At 51.7% G+C, this 20,026-nt stretch overlaps 1 protein-coding gene across 2 annotated transcripts in view; it reads left to right on the plus strand.

The window, feature by feature from the left end:
• LOC149434764 (chloride channel protein ClC-Kb-like) overlaps positions 1-20,026 on the plus strand; it is a 37,363-nt gene that overhangs the window by 12,419 nt on the left and 4,918 nt on the right. For both annotated transcript variants that reach the window (XM_089663417.1, XM_089663418.1), the window contains exons 3-16: positions 825-953; positions 3,214-3,342; positions 3,750-3,889; positions 6,172-6,249; positions 6,535-6,613; positions 7,038-7,163; positions 9,443-9,527; positions 10,074-10,175; positions 11,298-11,382; positions 12,553-12,726; positions 15,152-15,221; positions 15,331-15,441; positions 16,764-16,977; positions 19,414-19,547. In XM_089663417.1, the coding sequence (XP_089519543.1) occupies positions 825-953; positions 3,214-3,342; positions 3,750-3,889; positions 6,172-6,249; positions 6,535-6,613; positions 7,038-7,163; positions 9,443-9,527; positions 10,074-10,175; positions 11,298-11,382; positions 12,553-12,726; positions 15,152-15,221; positions 15,331-15,441; positions 16,764-16,977; positions 19,414-19,547 (1,656 nt within the window). The remainder of the gene's footprint in view (positions 1-824; positions 954-3,213; positions 3,343-3,749; positions 3,890-6,171; positions 6,250-6,534; positions 6,614-7,037; positions 7,164-9,442; positions 9,528-10,073; positions 10,176-11,297; positions 11,383-12,552; positions 12,727-15,151; positions 15,222-15,330; positions 15,442-16,763; positions 16,978-19,413; positions 19,548-20,026) is intronic.

Consider the following 20,026-nt stretch of genomic DNA (forward strand, 5'->3'; position numbering starts at 1 on the left):
GGGGTTTGTGTAAGGAAAAGAGATCTGGGAGAGGGGGGATTTGTGCTAGGTAGGGATGAATTGGGGGAGATTTGTGCTAGGCAGGGGAATCAGGGAGAAAGATCTGTGCTATGGGGGGATTTGGAAGAGGAGAGGATTTATGCTCAGGGGGGAAATTTGAAAGATAGAGGATTTGTGCTGAGGTAATGGGGGGGGGGGTTACTGGGAGGGGTGATCTGGGGGGATTTGTGCTGGGAGGAGGGATGGAAAAAAAAGGATTTGTGCATGGAGGGAGGATGTATGTTAGGAAGAGAGACCTGGGGGAAAGATTTGTGCTAGTAGGGAAGAATTGGGGGGGGGGGGAATTTGTGCTAGGAAGGGGATTTGGAGGGGTAGAGGATTTTTGCTAGGAGGGGGGGAATTTTTGTCTGTGGAGAATTTTGGCTTGCTAGAGGAAGTTACGCTTGGGAGTAAGCGTGCAAATTCTTGCCTGAATTTTTTTTTGGGGGGTGGGGATTTTTGCTGACACATAATGCTCATACTTTTTTTTTTTGGGGGGGGGGGGCATTTGGACCTCTTCTGGAGATATAGACATAGGCCAGGCCAGCGCCATGCCGGAATAAAGCTGTAGAAGTGCTTAGGGGGGTGTTTGCCTTTACAATAAGCATGTGATCGATTCCAGATCAAGGCTTTCTCCATAGACATGCATACATGACATCATGACGTCATTGACGTCATCAGGGCAGGAAACCCGAAGGCATTGCTGGGGATGCCACATTCATACACAGGATGTGGAGTTCCATGTCAAAACTAACCAGCTGACCGTTCCTCTCCATCTCCTGCAGCCTGCCTTCTGGCCATCAAAGGGATCCTGTTCCGAGTTGGAGATGACTGGTACTTCCTCTTCGCACTGGGAGTCATCATGGCCCTCATCAGCTTCACCATGGACTTCACCGTCTCCAGGATGCTGAATGGTAGAGGATTCCCTCCCGTACCGGTTTAGTCACACCATTAATAGACCCTTCCACCAGTATGCCCGCCATTCCTGCCATTAGAACGTGATTTGGCCTTTACATGACTATGAAGATTTCCCTCATTAATACCAGGGTCCCCTCGTCATCCTGGGGGGGTACACCCGGCCATGTGTGGAAGGAGTTGTCTTGGCCGGTTCACCTAGTTTGTGTAACATTTATATAATATTATTGCATTGAACAGGATTGGTCTGCTGGTATATATGGTCCTGACCAATCAAAATCTTTTATTGTTGGGCCTCTGAAGTCTACATGGGGTGTCTGTTGTGATGTGTCTTCTGTTTACTGGTCCAGGTTTCTGTATATGGTGGGTCTGAGGTTCTCTATATGAAGGGTCTGAGGTTCTCTATGTGGTGGGTCTGAGGTTCTCTATATGGTGGATCTGAGGTTCTCTATGTGGTGGGTCTGAGGTTCTCTATATGAAGGGTCTGAGGTTCTCTATGTGGTGGGTCTGAGGTTCTCTATGTGGTGGATCTGAGGTTCTCTATGTGGTGGATCTGAGGTTCTCTTTGTGGTGGATCTGAGGTTCTCTATGTGGTGGATCTGAGGTTCTCTTTGTGGTGGATCTGAGGTTCTCTATATGAAGGGTCTGAGGTTTTCTATATGAAGGGTCTGAGGTTCTCTATATGGTGGGTCTGGGGTTCTCTATGTGGTGGATCTGAGGTTCTCTATGTGGTGGATCTGAGGTTCTCTTTGTGGTGGATCTGAGGTTCTCTATATGAAGGGTCTGAGGTTCTCTATATGGTGGGTCTGAGGTTCTCTATATGGTGGATCTGAGGTTCTCTATATGGTGGATCTGGGATCCTCTTTATTATGGGTATTGGTTCCTCTCTATAGTGATTAATGTTTTTTATGGTCCAGGGTCCTCTGTATGCTTTTTCAAGGTACTCTATATGGTGGGCCTGAGATCCTCTACATGCTGGATCTTGGGTCAGCTATATATTGTGTATTGGGACCTCTATATGATGGGTCTTGGATCCTTTATATAGTGTGTCTTGGGTCCGCTACATGGTACAACTTGGGTCCTCTATATGGTCTGTTTGAGATTCTCTATATGGTGTATCTTGGGTCATCTGTATGGTGTATCTTGGGTCCTCTATGGTGTGTCTAAGATCCTCTCTATGGTGTATCTTTGGTCCTCTATGGCGTGTCTTGGGTCCTCTATGGTATGTCTAAGATCCTCTCTATGGTGTGTCTTGGCTCCTCTATATGGTTGGCATGGGTCATCTATATGGTGGTCCTCTATATGGTGTGTTTTGGGTCCTCTATATGGTTTGTTTTGGGTCCTCTATATAGGGTGTCTTGGGTCCTCTATATGGTGGATCTTGGGTTCGGTATATATGATGGATATGGAATTCTCCGATCTGAGTGTTGGGTCCTCTTTATGGTGTGTTTTGGGTCCTCTATATGGTGTGTTTTGGGTCCTCTATATGGTGTGTTTTGGGTCCTCTATATGGGGTGTCTTGGGTCCTCTATATGGTTTGTTTTGGGTCCTCTATATGGGGTGTCTTGGGTCCTCTATATGGTGGATCTTGGGTTCGGTATATATGATGGATATGGAATTCTCAGATCTGAGTGTTGGGTCCTCTATATGGTGCGTTTTGGGTCCTCTATATGGGGTGTCTTGGGTCCTCTATGTGGTGTGTTTTGGGTCCTCTAAATGGTGGATCTTGGGTTCGTTATATGGTGAGTATGGAATTCTCAGATCTGAGTGTTGGGTCCTCTACATGGTGGGTGTGGGGTGTTCAAGATGGTGGGTCTTGGGTCCTTTATATGGTGGGTCTTGGGTCCTCTATATGGTGGATCTTGGGTTCGGTATATATGATGGATATGGAATTCTCAGATCTGAGTGTTGGGTCCTCTATATGGTAGGTGTGGGGTGTACAAGATGATGGGTCTTGGGTCCTTTATATGGTGGGTCTTGGGTCCTCTATATGGTGGATCTTGGGTTCGGTATATATGATGGATATGGAATTCTCAGATCTGACTGTTGGGTCCTCTACATGGTGGGTGTGGGGTGTTCAAGATGGTGGGTCCATTATATGGTGGGTTTCATTAATAGGTCTACAAATTGTGCTGGCTAAGAGAAGATAATGTGTTGGTACAGAACCCCCCTACAAGTACCCATCGCCCCCCGTTCTGTACTAGAAGTGTGTGATTGCAAGGCTGTGTTCTGATTCTCCTACCTCTGATTCTTCATCAGTTCACCGCTGGCTTCAGCAAGAGTTGGGGGGACACACACTGCTCCGCTACCTCTCCTGGGTGGTCTACCCCATCGCCTTGGTGTCTTTCTCCACAGGATTTGCTCAGAGCATAACACCTCACTCCGGAGGTAAGATGTCCTCTTTGAAGTATGAGTGGGTCACTTCAGGGGTAAGATGTTCTCTCTGGGGTACAATGTCCCTTCTAGGGGTACAAGGGGTCACTTTGGGGGTGTGATGTCCTGTCTGGGGTAGAAGGGGGTCACTCTGGGTGTAAGATGTTCTCTCTTTTGTACAAGGGAGTCACTGTGGGGGCAAGATATTCTCTCTGGGGTATAAAGGGGTCCCTCAGGGGGTCCATCAGTTGACACAGGAGGAGAACATTCCATAGAGGATGAGCTGGTTGGTGGGAATGATACGGTCGCAGATTTCCAGGGAAATTGTAATAACGGGGAAGATTGGTGAATTCGGGATATAATAGGCCGGGTGCTGCTGCCACATATATGGGATCAACACACACGCCTTTCTGAATGCGCAGGCTCTGGAATCCCAGAACTGAAGACCATCCTCAGCGGGGTCATCCTGGAGGAGTATCTGACCATAAAGAACTTTGGAGCCAAGGTGGTGGGTCTGACCTGCACCCTGTCCGCGGGCAGCACCATGTTCCTGGGCAAAGTGGTGAGCAATGCAAGAAGAAACATCATCATCAACCCAGAGTATGAGAGTTCCGATGATACTGACGCGGCATTACTGCGCTGGGACCCTGGACGCACTTCCACCAAGATTCTGTCTGCATGGAGTGTGTACACGGTGTCTGCGGTTCACAAAAACAGTGTGACTGTGGGGGAGGGGACATTAGAGTGTAAGCTCCTCTGGTACAGAGACTAATGGGACTGTGGGGGGGGGGGGGGGTTATTAGAGTGTAAGCACCTCTGGCATAGAGACTGATGTGACTGTGGGGGAGGGGACATTAGAGCGTAAGCTCCTCTGGCACAGAGACTGATGGGACTGTGGGGGAGGGGACATTAGAGTGTAAGCTCCTGTGGTACAGAGACCGATGTGACTGTGGGGGAGGGGACATTAGAGCGTAAGCTCCTCTGGCACAGAGACTGATGGGACTGTGGGGGAGGGGACATTAGAGCGTAAGCTCCTCTGGCACAGAGACTGATGGGACTGTGGGGGAGGGGACATTAGAGCGTAAGCTCCTCTGGCACAGAGACTGATGGGACTGTGGGGGAGGGGACATTAGAGTGTAAGCTCCTCTGGTACAGAGACCGATGTGACTGTGGGGGAGGGGACATTAGAGCGTAAGCTCCTCTGGCACAGAGACTGATGGGACTGTGGGGGAGGGGACATTAGAGCGTAAGCTCCTCTGGCACAGAGACTGATGTGACTGTGGGGGAGGGGACATTAGAGCGTAAGCTCCTCTGGCACAGAGACTGATGTGACTGTGGGGGAGGGGACATTAGAGCGTAAGCTCCTCTGGCACAGAGACTGATGGGACTGTGGGGGAGGGGACAGTAGAGTGTAAGCTCCTCTGGTACAGAGACTGATGGGACTGTGGGGGAGGGGACAGTAGAGTGTAAGCTCCTCTGGTACAGAGACTGATGGGACTGTGGGTGAGGGGACATTAGAGCGTAAGCTCCTCTGTACAGAGACTGATGGGACTGTGGGGGAGGGGACATTAGAGTGTAAGCTCCTCTGGTACAGAGACTAATGGGACTGTGGGGGGGGGGGGGGTTATTAGAGTGTAAGCACCTCTGGCATAGAGACTGATGTGACTGTGGGGGAGGGGACATTAGAGCGTAAGCTCCTCTGGCACAGAGACTGATGGGACTGTGGGGGAGGGGACATTAGAGTGTAAGCTCCTCTGTACAGAGACTGATGGGACTGTGGGGGAGGGGACATTAGAGCGTAAGCTCCTCTGGTACAGAGACTGATGGGACTGTGGGGGAGGGGACATTAGAGTGTAAGCTCCTCTATACAGAGACTGATGGGACTGTGGGGGAGGGGACATTAGAGCGTAAGCTCCTCTGGCACAGAGACTGATGGGACTGTGGGGGAGGGGACATTAGAGCGTAAGCTCCTCTGGCACAGAGACTGATGGGACTGTGGGGGAGGGGACATTAGAGCGTAAGCTCCTCTGGCACAGAGACTGATGGGACTGTGGGGGAGGGGACATTAGAGCGTAAGCTCCTCTGGCACAGAGACTGATGGGACTGTGGGGGAGGGGACATTAGAGCGTAAGCTCCTCTGGCACAGAGACTGATGGGACTGTGGGGGAGGGGACATTAGAGCGTAAGCTCCTCTGGTACAGAGACTGATGTGACTGTGGGGGGAGGGGACATTAGAGCGTAAGCTCCTCTGGTACAGAGACTGATGGGACTGTGGGGGAGGGGACATTAGAGCGTAAGCTCCTCTGGTACAGAGACTGATGTGACTGTGGGGGAGGGGACATTAGAGCGTAAGCTCCTCTGGTACAGAGACTGATGGGACTGTGGGGGAGGGGACATTAGAGCGTAAGCTCCTCTGGTGCAGAGACTGATGGGACTGTGGGGGGAGGGGACATTAGAGTGTAAGCTCCTCTGGTACAGAGACTGATGGGACTGTGGGGGAGGGGACATTATAGTGTAAGCTCCTCTGGTACAGAGACTGATGTGACTGTGGGGGGAGGGGACATTAGAGCGTAAGCTCCTCTGGTACAGAGACTGATGGGACTGTGGGGGAGGGGACATTAGAGTGTAAGCTCCTCTGGTACAGAAACTGATGTGACTGTGGGGGGAGGGGACATTAGAGCGTAAGCTCCTCTGGTACAGACTGATGGGACTGTGGGGGGAGGGGACATTAGAGCGTAAGCTCCTCTGGTACAGACTGATGGGACTGGCTCAGCGATCTCTGTACTGCGCTGCAGTATATGTCAGAGCTATGTCAATGTAAGAACTCATTTCTCCATTTCCCAGGGTCCCTTTGTTCATCTCTCCAGCATGATTGCCGCGTACCTGGGTCGAATGAGGTCCTCGGTCACTGGGGACTATGAGGTACGGACCCCCGATCAGCCCTTCTCCATTCTTAGTTTTTCTTCCAACAAACATTGATATAGGGTACCTTCAGTGCCATGTACTACCTGGCTGGACCAGCAGGCGGCGCCATTGTTTTGCCCTTTGACTTTCTGTACATTGCCCTGAATGTAATAAACACATAAAATGACACAAACAGTAATAATTGTATCCATAAAGATAATGATCCGTGTCACCGCCATGCGTGCCATAAATAAACACGTGTGTCTGATGCGGTGGAGCAGTACATGCATCTTCTCATTGCAGAATAAAAGTAAGGAGCACGAGATGCTGGTGGCGGCCGCGGCGGTGGGCGTGTCTACAGTATTCGGAGCTCCAATAAGCGGTAGGAAGAAGATCTTCTAAATGCTCTCTTGAATTTTTTCAACCTAAGTTACTAGAAATGTTCAACTTATCAAATAAATACGAATTTTATTTTATTGTTCGATATGAATTTGGGTGGAAATCATCTCCAGGAGATAACTGAACAAGAAGATCCTCCTTCCTGCGTATGAATCCCTGTTTGGTTCATCCAGAAGAAGACACAATGGGGGGATATTTACTAAAACTGGAGAGTGCGAAATCTGGTGCAACTCTGCAAAGAAGATAATCAGCTTCCAGGTATTATTGTCAAAGCTTCATTGAACAAGCTGAAGGTAGAAGCTGATTGGCCGCCATATACAACACCAGATTCGGAGTGCTCCACTTTTATTAAATCTCCCCCAATGTTACCTGTTGCGTCGCTCTCCTCACCATGGCTCTCATTGCAGGCGTGCTGTTCAGCGTGGAAGTAATGTCATCGCATTTTGCTGTCAGAAATTATTGGCGTGGATTCTTCGCTGCGACCTGCGGGGCGTTTATGTTCCGACTTTTGGCTGTCTTCAACAGTGAACAGGGTAACTTGGCGTAGAATGTATAGGCCATGGATTGGTAGTAAAGAGCGGATTTGGTGCAGAGAGTACAGGATATGGGTTGTTAGGAGAGTGCAGAGGCGGTGTAGAGGGTACAGGCCATGGGTTGGTAGTAGAGCAGTATGGTGGTGTAGAGGGTACAGGCCATGGGTTGGTAGTAGAGCACTATGGTGGAGTAGAGGGTACAGGCCATGGGTTGGTAGTAGAGCAGTATGGTGGAGTAGAGGGTACAGGCCATGGGTTGGTAGTAGAGCACTATGGTGGTGTAGAGGGTACAGGCCATGGGTTGGTAGTAGAGCAGTATGGTGGTGTAGAGGGTACAGGACATGGGTTGGTAGTAGAGCACTATGGTGGTGTAGAGGGTACAGGCCATGGGTTGGTAGTAGAGCAGTATGGTGGTGTAGAGGGTACAGGCCATGGGTTGGTAGTAGAGCAGTATGGTGGAGTAGAGGGTACAGGCCATGGGTTGGTAGTAGAGCACTATGGTGGTGTAGAGGGTACAGGCCATGGGTTGGTAGTAGAGCAGTATGGTGGTGTAGAGGGTACAGGACATGGGTTGGTAGTAGAGCAGTATGGTGGTGTAGAGGGTACAGGACATGGGTTGGTAGTAGAGCACTATGGTGGTGTAGAGGGTACAGGCCATGGGTTGGTAGTAGAGCACTATGGTGGTGTAGAGAGTACAGGACATGGGTTGGTTGGTGGTAGAGTGCAGAGGCGGTGTAGAGGGTACAGGCCATGGGTTGGTAGTAGAGCAGTATGGTGGAGTAGAGGGTACAGGCCATGGGTTGGTAGTAGAGCAGTATGGTGGAGTAGAGGGTACAGGCCATGGGTTGGTAGTAGAGCAGTATGGTGGAGTAGAGGGTACAGGCCATGGGTTGGTAGTAGAGCACTATGGTGGTGTAGAGGGTACAGGCCATGGGTTGGTAGTAGAGCAGTATGGTGGTGTAGAGGGTACAGGACATGGGTTGGTAGTAGAGCACTATGGTGGTGTAGAGGGTACAGGCCATGGGTTGGTAGTAGAGCAGTATGGTGGTGTAGAGGGTACAGGCCATGGGTTGGTAGTAGAGCAGTATGGTGGAGTAGAGGGTACAGGCCATGGGTTGGTAGTAGAGCACTATGGTGGTGTAGAGGGTACAGGCCATGGGTTGGTAGTAGAGCAGTATGGTGGTGTAGAGGGTACAGGACATGGGTTGGTAGTAGAGCACTATGGTGGTGTAGAGGGTACAGGCCATGGGTTGGTAGTAGAGCACTATGGTGGTGTAGAGAGTACAGGACATGGGTTGGTTGGTGGTAGAGTGCAGAGGCGGTGTAGAGGGTACAGGCCATGGGTTGGTAGTAGAGCACTATGGTGGTGTAGAGGGTACAGGCCATGGGTTGGTAGTAGAGCAGTATGGTGGTGTAGAGGGTACAGGCCATGGGTTGGTAGTAGAGCACTATGGTGGTGTAGAGGGTACAGGACATGGGTTGGTAGTAGAGCACTATGGCGGTGTAGAGGGTACAGGACATGGGTTGGTAGTAGAGCACTATGGCGGTGTAGAGGGTACAGGACATGGGTTGGTAGTAGAGCACTATGGTGGTGTAGAGAGTACAGGATATGGGTTGGTTGGTGTTAGAGTGCAGAGGCGGTGTAGAGGGTACAGGCCATGGGTTGGTAGTAGAGCACTATGGTGGTGTAGAGGGTACAGGACATGGGTTGGTAGTAGAGCACTATGGTGGAGTAGAGGGTACAGGCCATGGGTTGGTGGTAGAGCACTATGGTGGAGTAGAGGGTACAGGCCATGGGTTGGTAGTAGAGCAGTATGGTGGAGTAGAGGGTACAGGCCATGGGTTGGTAGTAGAGCACTATGGTGGTGTAGAGGGTACAGGCCATGGGTTGGTAGTAGAGTACTATGGCGGTGTAGAGGGTACAGGACATGGGTTGGTAGTAGAGCAGTTGGTGGAGTAGAGGGTACAGGCCATGGGTTGGTAGTAGAGCAGTATGGTGGAGTAGAGGGTACAGGCCATGGGTTGGTAGTAGAGCACTATGGTGGTGTAGAGGGTACAGGACATGGGTTGGTAGTAGAGCACTATGGTGGTGTAGAGGGTACAGGCCATGGGTTGGTAGTAGAGCAGTATGGTGGTGTAGAGGGTACAGGCCATGGGTTGGTAGTAGAGCAGCATGGTGGAGTATACGGATCACGGGTTGTCGGTATGAGAATACACGGAGAGGAAACAGCCATTATAAATGGTCAGACACATAAATGAACCCCTGGTGTCCCCTGCAGAGACAATTCTGGCCATCTTCAAGACCAGCTTCAGGATCTCGTTTCCCTTTGACCTCCCGGAGATGTTCTTCTTCATGATTCTGGGGTGAGTGTGGCCGGCACGTCTGATGTGTGAATGCAGGAATGTCTGTGTGTGATGTCAGCGCCGGAGCCCCGCTGACACCATCCCGCATTCTATGAATCGGTGGATTAGGTCAGACGGCCGGGAGGTTGGATCATGTGGCAGGAAAAGGCTGCAGGTCCATGAAGATTGGGAGGCCCACGATGGCACGGAGCGCCTCTGTAACCCACAGGGTCAAATAATTCATCCATATGTATAGATCCTAATGGATATCATTGATCGAATTATCTGAAATAAGAACTGTCTGTGTTGCCTGATAATTCTCAATGAAAGTCATCATCAATATTAGAACCTTTAGAAATGAGGCCAATCCATTGAGTAGGGTGAGGCCATCAATAGGTCTTGTAATGGCGGCAGCAGGAGGGTGGATCTGGGAACTGTGAAATAATACTTATTCTAGTCCTAGCGATGTCATCACTTGGTCTCTGTGCTTCTCTATGCAATGCAGGCAGATCATGGCCGGCAGGGTGCTGTACATAGCTTTCTGAAAATGTTTCTTGTCGTATACAGGGTGATCTGTGGGACGGTGAGCTGCGCCTATCTCTTCTGCCAGCGCTGGCTCCTCGGCTACGTCAGGCGGAGTCCCATCACCTCCAGGCTGTTGGCGTCGGAGTGAGTGCCGGTTTTATCTTCCAATCCTGAGATCAGCCCCGACCAATGGGAAGGCAAGACAGGCGACGGCCTAGGGCAGCACAGCTTCGGGGGCCAGCACACGTCTGGCCTTGTGCTTTCATCTTCCAGTCACATGTCTGTGCAGATCCTTCGATCTCATAGAGCCTCATACATCTGCCTGTGCAGGCCATGCTTGTACTTGTAGTTCACCAGCAATTGGGGAGTCCCATGTGGATGTGGGAGTCTTTGTGACAGAACTGAACTCCGGACACCAATATATCCATCAAAAGAAACATGGAGGCCATTAACGTCCCCTCGGAAGCCTGGCTGAAAAACTCCCAGAGATGACATCATCCCATCCTGCCTTGTTGCTAGGATGTTGCTAAGACACTCCCAGCTGTTACTGCTTACCCCCCCACCCCACCCCCATCTCTGATTCAGACCCCCCCGCATGCTCTTTCTCTCCCCTGTTGCGGTAGATCCGAGCTCAGTGTTTGAGAGCTCACTCCTGTGCTGGTGGGGGTGAGCAGTAACGGATGGGAGCGTCTTAGCAACATCCTAGCAACAAGCTGGGAGCGTCTTAGCAACATCCTAGCAACAAGCTGGGAGCGTCTTAGCAACATCCTAGCAACAAGGCAGGATGGGATGATGTCATCTCTGGGAGTTTTTCCGCCAGGCTTCAGGAGGTACACCTATAGCAGGGGCATTATTTAACTTTGTTCAAAGCTGCACAGTTTGTTTGTATCTACAGATGCCCCTGACCTGCAGATCTCTGGTAAAGGTGAACTATGCCTTTAAATGCCTGAATTTGGCAGCAGCACTTAGTCTGGGAGCCAATCAGGTGTGCTGTATGCTGAGGATCATGCTGGTAGGGTGAGAGAGCAGAGGGATGGGCTCGTTTGTCTGCTGTTGGGTGGAGAGGTCACCTAGCTGTATTGCTCAGCTTTAGTAGAGAACGGGTCACTGGGCTAGATATGGTGTATGGCAGAGCAGTGTAAATCTCAGGACCGCATGGAAATGCATACAGATCCGTTGGCAGGTGAATTTCTTTCTAGATGTACATTCTGGTTATTCAGCCATTTTCATGGAGATCTAATGATATATCTGAGCTTCTCTCCCCAGGAAACCCATGTATTCAGCCTTGGTGGCCATACTGATATCCACCATCACATTCCCGGACTTCTTGGGGCGGTTCCTGGCCTCCCGGGTGAGTTCAGGGTCAGGTTGTCCTGTGGACAGGTTCAGGGTCGGGTTGTCCTGTAGACAGGTTCAGGGTCAGGTTGTCCTGTGGACAGGTTCAGGGTCAGGTTCAGGGTTGGGTTGTCCTATGGATAGGTTCAGGGTCAGGTTGTCCTGTGGACAGGTTCAGGGTCGGGTTGTCCTGTGGACAGGTTCAGGGTCGGGTTGTCCTGTGGACAGGTTCTGGGTTAGGTTCAGGGTCGGATTGTCCTGTGGACAGGTTCTGGGTCAGGTTGTCCTATGGAGAGGTTCAGGGTCGGGTTGTCCTGTGGAGAGGTTCAGGGTAGGGTTGTCCTGTGGACAGGTTCAGGGTCGGGTTGTCCTGTAGACAGAGTTTCAGGGTCGGGTTGTCCTGTAGACAGGTTCAGGGTCAGGTTGTCCTGTAGACAGGTTCAGGGTCAGGTTGTCCTGTAGACAGGTTCAGGGTCGGGCTGTCCTGTAGACAGGTTCAGGGTCAGATGGTCTTGTAGACAGGTTCAGGGTCGGGCTGTCCTGTAGACAGGTTCAGGGTCAGATGGTCTTGTAGACAGGTTCAGGGTCGGGTGGTCTTGTAGACAGGTTCAGGGTCAGGTTGTCCTGTAGACAGGTTCAGGGTCGGGTGGTCTTGTAGACAGGTTCAGGGTCAGGTTGTCCTGTAGACAGGTTCAGGGTCGGGCTGTCCTGTAGACAGGTTCAGGGTCAGGTGGTCTTGTAGACAGGTTCAGGGTCGGGTGGTCTTGTAGACAGGTTCAGGGTCGGGTGGTCTTGTAGACAGGTTCAGGGTCGGGCTGTCCTGTAGACAGGTTCAGGGTCAGGTGGTCTTGTAGACAGGTTCAGGGTCGGGCTGTCCTGTAGACAGGTTCAGGGTCAGGTGGTCTTGTAGACAGGTTCAGGGTCGGGCTGTCCTGTAGACAGGTTCAGGGTCGGGTGGTCTTGTAGACAGGTTCAGGGTCGGGTGGTCTTGTAGACAGGTTCAGGGTCGGGCTGTCCTGTAGACAGGTTCAGGGTCAGGTGGTCTTGTAGACAGGTTCAGGGTCGGGTGTCCTGTAGACGCTCCCATAGACATAAGATATAGATTGGATGGATTGTCCACCAATACTAGGAGGTGGGAATTAGACATTCTTGTTGGTCTGCTGAGTTTCTTCTTCTTGTCCTCCAGCTGACTATGAAGGAACTCCTCGTCTCGCTCTTCGACCACCGCACATGGTGGACGCTTTCCCAGAATGCCTCTGCGGAGCGGCCCGTGGGAGTTGACCCCAACAACCTGTGGCTGGAGTGGGCGGACCCCCAATTCACCATCTTCGGTACGCTGGCATTCTTCATCGTCATGAAGGTAAGGGACACAATGATCTGATCTGTTCACTGTTCAGGTACAGTCCTCCGCCTATAAATGAATTCTGAGACTTCGCATTACAAGCGGCGCCCCCCGGTGGCTGTGTGTCTGAATTGTTGTATGTTCCTGGAACACATCCACCTTCAGGGGCGCAGACCACGTTCAGCAATGGGTGACCTGGTGTGAGGTGGAACCGGCTGATCCAGTTGGTTCATAGTCCATCAAAGCTCTGTAGATACAATGTGACTCTATCAGCCTTTATATAGAGGGGAATATTATAAAGCCGTGAATGTGACTTTCACCAAACATTCTCTGCTGGAGAATCAATCTGTGCCATGTAAAACCCCCAGACCTGGAGGGTTCACTTGTGGAGAATGTTTGGTGGATGTCACCTTCGCAGGTTCAGGGTCGGGTTGTCCTGTGGACAGGTTCAGGGTCGGTTTGTCCTGTAGGCAGGTTCAGGGTCGGTTTGTCCTGTAGGCAGGTTCAGGGTCGGGTTGTCCTGTAGACAAGTTCAGGGTCGGGTTGTCCTGTGGAGAGATTCAGGGTCGGGTGGTCTTGTAGATAGGTTCAGGGTCAGGTGGTCTTGTAGACAGGTTCAGGGTCGGGTGGTCTTGTAGACAGGTTCAGGGTCAGGTGGTCTTGTAGACAGGTTCAGGGTCAGGTGGTCTTGTAGACAGGTTCAGGGTCGGGTTGTCCTGTAGACAGGTTCAGGGTCGGGTTGTCCTGTAGACAGGTTCAGGGTCGGGTTGTCCTGTGGACAGGTTCAGGGTCGGTTTGTCCTGTAGGCAGGTTCAGGGTCGGTTTGTCCTGTAGGCAGGTTCAGGGTCGGGTTGTCCTGTAGACAAGTTCAGGGTCGGGTTGTCCTGTGGAGAGATTCAGGGTCGGGTGGTCTTGTAGATAGGTTCAGGGTCAGGTGGTCTTGTAGACAGGTTCAGGGTCGGGTGGTCTTGTAGACAGGTTCAGGGTCAGGTGGTCTTGTAGACAGGTTCAGGGTCAGGTGGTCTTGTAGACAGGTTCAGGGTCGGGTTGTCCTGTAGACAGGTTCAGGGTCGGGTTGTCCTGTAGACAGGTTCAGGGTCGGGTTGTCCTGTAGACAGGTTCAGGGTCGGGTTGTCCTGTAGACAGGTTCAGGGTCGGGTTGTCCTGTAGACAGGTTCAGGGTCGGGTGGTCCTGTAGACAGGTTCAGGGTCGGGTGGTCCTGTAGACAGGTTCAGGGTCGGGTTGTCCTGTGGACAGGTTCAGGGTCAGGTTGTCCTGTAGACAGGTTCAGGGTCGGGTTGTCCTGTAGACAGAGTTTCAGGGTCGGGTTGTCCTGTAGACAGGTTCAGGGTCAGGTTGTCCTGTAGACAGGTTCAGGGTCAGGTTGTCCTGTAGACAGGTTCAGGGTCGGGCTGTCCTGTAGACAGGTTCAGTGTCAGGTGGTCTTGTAGACAGGTTCAGGGTCGGGTGGTCTTGTAGACAGGTTCAGGGTCGGGTGGTCTTGTAGACAGGTTCAGGGTCAGGTGGTCTTGTAGACAGGTTCAGGGTCGGGTGGTCTTGTAGACAGGTTCAGGGTCGGGTGGTCTTGTAGACAGGTTCAGGGTCGGGTGGTCTTGTAGACAGGTTCAGGGTCGGGTTGTCCTGTAGACAGGTTCAGGGTCGGGTTGTCCTGTAGACAGGTTCAGGGTCGGGTTGTCCTGTAGACAGGTTCAGGGTCGGGTGGTCCTGTAGACAGGTTCAGGGTCGGGTGGTCCTGTAGACAGGTTCAGGGTCGGGTGGTCCTGTAGACAGGTTCAGGGTCGGGTGGTCCTGTAGACAGGTTCAGGGTTGGGTTGTCCTGTAGACAGGTTCAGGGTCGGGTGGTCCTGTAGACAGGTTCAGGGTGGGGTTGTCCTGTAGACAGGTTCAGGGTCGGGTTGTCCTGTAGAAAGGTTCAGGGTCGGGTTGTCCTGTAGACAGGTTCAGGGTCGGGTGGTCCTGTAGACAGGTTCAGGGTCAGGTGGTCCTGTAGACAGGTTCAGGGTTGGGTTGTCCTGTAGACAGGTTCAGGGTCGGGTGGTCCTGTAGACAGGTTCAGGGTGGGGTTGTCCTGTAGACAGGTTCAGGGTTGGGTTGTCCTATCAGCCTTTATATAGAGGGGAATATTTATAAAGCTGTGAATGTGACTTTCACCAAACATTCTCTGGTGGAGAATCAATCTGTGCCATGTAAAACCCCCAGACCTGGAGGGTTCACTTGTGGAGAATGTTTGGTGGATGTCACCTTCGCTGCATTCGAAACATCGCTATGAATTGTAGAAGGAGGCCATGGAAATCCATACAACATGGAGTCGGACTCTTCTACAAGGAGGACAGGGCGGCCTCTGGTTATACAGAGAGATCCCACCCTATGACATCATCATGACATCACAATTCCTCGGTTTCATTCTCTCCTCTCTTCCAGTTTTGGATGTTCACGTTGGCGACCACCCTGCCCATGCCCGCCGGGTACTTCATGCCGGTCTTCATATATGGTGAGCTGTGTGTCCACCCTAGGGGGCGTGTCCTACTGACCGGAAAATGTATTAATCGCCAATCACAGGCATTGATCCCATCAGATAGTGACATTGGTATCGTCCGCAGGGGCCGCTATCGGGCGCTTGGTGGGAGAAACCGTCTCGTACATTTTCCCGGGAGGCATCACGTCAGACGGAGTGGCCAATCCCATCATCCCCGGGGGATACGCGCTGGCAGGTGAGAGGATCAGTAGCTGGTGGGAATTACGACGCTGGAGTGGCTGACAGGAAATGACATCATAACCATGTAGTTCCCCTAGACAGAGGGAGCAATTCACTACCCAAGCATTAAACATCAACGCTGCCACCTCATGGCTGAACTATGAACTGCAGTATAAAATATGAGAATGGCTGTTGCACCTCGGTCTGCATGAACGTCACACCAACACCCCCTATGAATAGCATGGCTCCATAGAGCATGGCACAGTGGGTAGTAATGTTTATGGGACTCTCAGCACAGTGGGTAGTAATGTTTATTGCACCCTTGACTCAGTGGGTAGTAATGTTTATGGCACCCTTGGCACAGTGGGTAGTAATGTTTATGGGACCCTTGGCACAGTGGGTAGTAATGTTTATAGGACCCATGGCACAGTGGGTAGTAATGTTTATGGGACTCTCAGCACAGTGGGTAGTAATGTTTATGGGACTCTCAGCACAGTGGGTAGTAATGTTTATGGCACCCTTGGCACAGTGAGTAGTAATCTTTATAGGACCCATGGCACAGTGGTTAGTAATGTTAATGGGACCCAGGGCACAGTGGGTAGTAATGTTTATGGAGCCCATGGCACAGTGGGTAGTAATCTTTATAGGACCCAAGGCTCAGTGGGTAGTAATCTTTATAGGACCCATGGCTCAGTGGGTAGTAATCTTTATAGGACCCATGGCACAGTGGGTAGTAATGTTTATGGAACCCATGGCACAGTGGGTAGTAATCTTTATGGGACCCATGGCACAGTGGGTAGTAATGTTTATGGAGCCCATATCACAGTGGGTAGTAATCTTTATAGGACCCATGGCACAGTGGGTAGTAATGTTTATGGAGCCCATGGCACAGTGGGTAGTAATCTTTATAGGACCCATGGCACAGTGGGTAGTAATGTTTATGGAACCCTTTGCACAGTGGGTAGTAATGTTTATGGCACCCATGGCTCAGTGGGTAGTAATGTTTATGGCACCCATGGCTCAGTGGGTAGTAATGTTTATGGCACCCATGGCTCAGTGGGTAGTAATGTTTATGGAGCCCATGGCTCAGTGGGTAGTAATGTTTATGGCACCCATGGCTCAGTGGGTAGTAATGTTTATGGCACCCATGGCTCAGTGGGTAGTAATGTTTATGGAACCCATGGCTCAGTGGGTAGTAATGTTTATGGGGCCCATGGCACAGTGGGTAGTAATGTTTATGGAACCCATGGCTCAGTGGGTAGTAATCTTTATAGGACCCATGGCTCAGTGGGTAGTAATGTTCAGGTATCTGAGCGTGGACTTTCCATCTCTCTCCAGGAGCGGCGGCCTACTCGGGGGCGGTGACCCACAGCCTGTCTACGGCTCTGCTGGCGTTGGAAGCCACGGGTCAGATCGCACACATCCTCCCGGTGATTCTGTCGGTTCTGGTCGCCAACGCCATCTCCCAGAAGTTCCAGCCGTCCTTCTATGATGGAACCATTATTGTGAAGAAACTTCCGTACCTTCCCCGGATCCGGAGCCGCCAGATAAAGTGAGCGCCATCTACAGGACACTCAGCAAGAACCATCAGGGTTACCCAGTGTGGGCGGAGTCACTCCTGGCGTCTGCCATAGATCTGGCTCTGTTCCCGCCCACTTTGGCGTTTCTGTTTCTCATTCTCCATATTATATATATAAATATACAGTGTATCTATCTGTATCTATATATTCCGGCAGGGAGGGTTAGCGCCCTTACAATGCCCCCTTACCAATATTATGGCCCCGGATCCCGGGACACTGGTGACCCCGCCCTTGGTCAGCGTTTTATTTGGATGTGCCCACATCATGCCCACTTTACAGGTTGCTCCTCTGGGGACCTCCCATCACAGGTCCATCCTGTCCAAAACCCGCACATCTAAATTGGGGGGACCCCTGACTTGCAGTCCCGATCCCCTCAGAAGAAAAGGTTGATTGTGGGATTCGGGGACACAGCCCAGGACACAGCACTGGTGGGACAGAAAACCAGGATGTGGGAGTGTCCCTGGCAGATTCCAGCCAGTTGGCATCTATGATTATGAAGTGTGCAGACCAGGGGCGGACTGACAACTCATGGGGCCCCCAGGCAATAGGGGATCATGGGGCCCCTGTGTTCTCGCCCACACCCAAAAAAGCCCATGAAAAAGCCATTGAAAGGTACCAGGGGCATCTCATGGGGCCCCCTACTGACCCCGGGCCCTCGGGCAGTGCTAGAGTGCTCAAATGGTCAGCCCACCCCTGGTGCAGACCGAGGACCTCAGCATAGAGATTAGAGCCCGGTACGTGGTCTGACTCTCCAGCAGCCAAGAAAGCATGAAATGTCAGCATTAGGTGGACTGACCCCCGTAAATATCCTTGCACGTGGTATAATTCGGGGGGGAATGTGGGGGGTATGAGGGGGGGAACATGGGGGGAACGCGGGGGGAAATGTGGGGGGAACGCTGGGGGGAATGTGGGGGGAACGCTGGGGGAACCTGCAGCACTGAATATGTAATGGCGAGGGGTGCTGGGGTGTATTGGAAGGTCTATTGACACTGGCTTCTAGGGGATCTATTGTTACTGGAGGGGATTTTGTTCTGCATGGCGGTCTTCTGCTGCTTGGGGAGGTCTGTTGTTGCTTATGGGGGGGATTTATTGTTGCGGGGGGCAATTGTTTCTGGAAGGGATCTACTGTTAAGGGTTGGGGTCTCTTATTGCTGCCTCCTGGAGAGTCTATTGATGCTGACCACTGGGAGATCTGTTGTTGTTGCTGGGGATCTACTGTTGCTAGGATGGTATTATGTTGTGGGGGTCCATTGTTGCTGCAGGAATCTATTGTTGCTGGGGGGTCTATTGTTGGTGGCTGCGGGGAATCTATTTTACTGCTTTTCTTGTTATCATTAACAAATTGCTTAGCAACACAAAATAATACTCTGCTCTGTTTATTCTAAAAGGAGCTGTATGGGAGGTGGGTAGGAGGGGGAACCGAGGGACAATGCTCAGAGGTGGGTAGGGGTGGAACCAAGGGATGATGCTCGGAGGTGGGTAGGGATGGAACCAAAGGATGATGCTCGGAGGTGGGTAGGGATGGAACCAAAGGATGATGCTCGGAGGTGGGTAGGGATGGAACCAAAGGATGATGCTCGGAGGTGGGTAGGGATGGAACCAAAGGATGATGCTCGGAGGTGGGTAGGGATGGAACCAAAGGATGATGCTCGGAGGTGGGTAGGGATGGAACCAAAGGATGATGCTCGGAGGTGGGTAGGGATGGAACCAAAGGATGATGCTCGGAGGGGGGTAGGGGTGGAACTAAGGGATGATGCTCGGAGGTGAGTAGGGGTGGAACCAAGGGACGATGCTCGGAGGTGGGTAGGGGGTAGAACCAAGGGATGATGTTCGGAGGTGAGTAGGGGTGGAACCAAAGGATGATGCTCGGAGGTGGGTAGGGGGTGGAACCAAGGGACGATGCTCGGAGGTGAGTAGGGATGGAACCAAAGGATGATGCTCGGAGGTGGGTAGGGGGTGGAACCAAGGGACGATGCTCGGAGGTGGGTAGGGGGTGGAACCAAGGGACGATGCTTGGAGGTGAGTAGGGGTGGAAGCAAGGGACGATGCTCGGAGGTGGGTAGGGGTGGAACCAAGGGACGATGCTCAGTGGTTGATAGGGGGTGGAACCAAGGGACAAAGCTCGGAGGTGGGTAGGAGGTGGAACCAAGGGATGATGCTCGGAGGTGGGTAGGGGGCAGAGACAAGAAGTGACTCAGAAGGGGGAGTTCCTGCACCTATTCTCTGAGAAATAAAGCCCTGGTTATAGCTGTTTAAGTCAGTAGAGGGATAATTACCTCCCTGCTGGGATATTGACTTACATGTAATGAAAGGTCCATGTCCTGTGTTTGGGTCATGTTGGTTAACCCGTGTGTCCAGGTAACCCTTGTGTCCTCTCCTGTATTACGATGTTTGTGACGCTCCTCCAGCTCCTACAAGGTGAACACCCAGGAGTTCATGAAGACAGACCTCGAGGTCTTGGCTAAGGACGCAAGCTTTGAAGATGTTCTTCAGGTCGTAACGTCATCTGACTACTTGGAGTATCCAGTGGTGGACAACACAGGTAAGTGTACATTTGGGTGGCACAATAAGTAAGGGACTTCGTGTTTAGGATATGCTACATTTGTCAGGGGTGTGTAAGCTCCAGGTTGGTATACAGATAGACTGGAGGGTGGAGGACCACTGTAGGGTGGATGGTGGACTCTTGGTCAGCATGGAAAGTGTTCTCCCCCCTCCTCTTCCCCATTTTCCTGGCATTGGGGTGCCATTTGGGTGGCACAATAAGTAAAGGATTCAAGGTTTAGGATATCATGCATTTGTCAGGCGTGTTGGTATACAGGTATACTGCAGGATGGAGGACCACTGTAGAGTGCATGGCGGACTCTTGGACAGCATGGACAGCATGTGCCTCCTCTTCCAACGCCTCCATTTTGTTTTCGTGGCATTGGGGTGCCATTTGGGTGGCACAATAAGTAACAAAGTGGCGGTATAGGAGATTTAGAACATTTTTCAGGGGTGTATAGGCTCCATGTTGGTATGCAG

This window comes from Staurois parvus, unplaced genomic scaffold, assembly GCF_062004578.1.
Source record: "Staurois parvus isolate SC_StPar_1 unplaced genomic scaffold, SC_StPar_1.0 ptg001683l, whole genome shotgun sequence".
In the NCBI taxonomy this organism is placed as follows: domain Eukaryota; kingdom Metazoa; phylum Chordata; class Amphibia; order Anura; family Ranidae; genus Staurois; species Staurois parvus.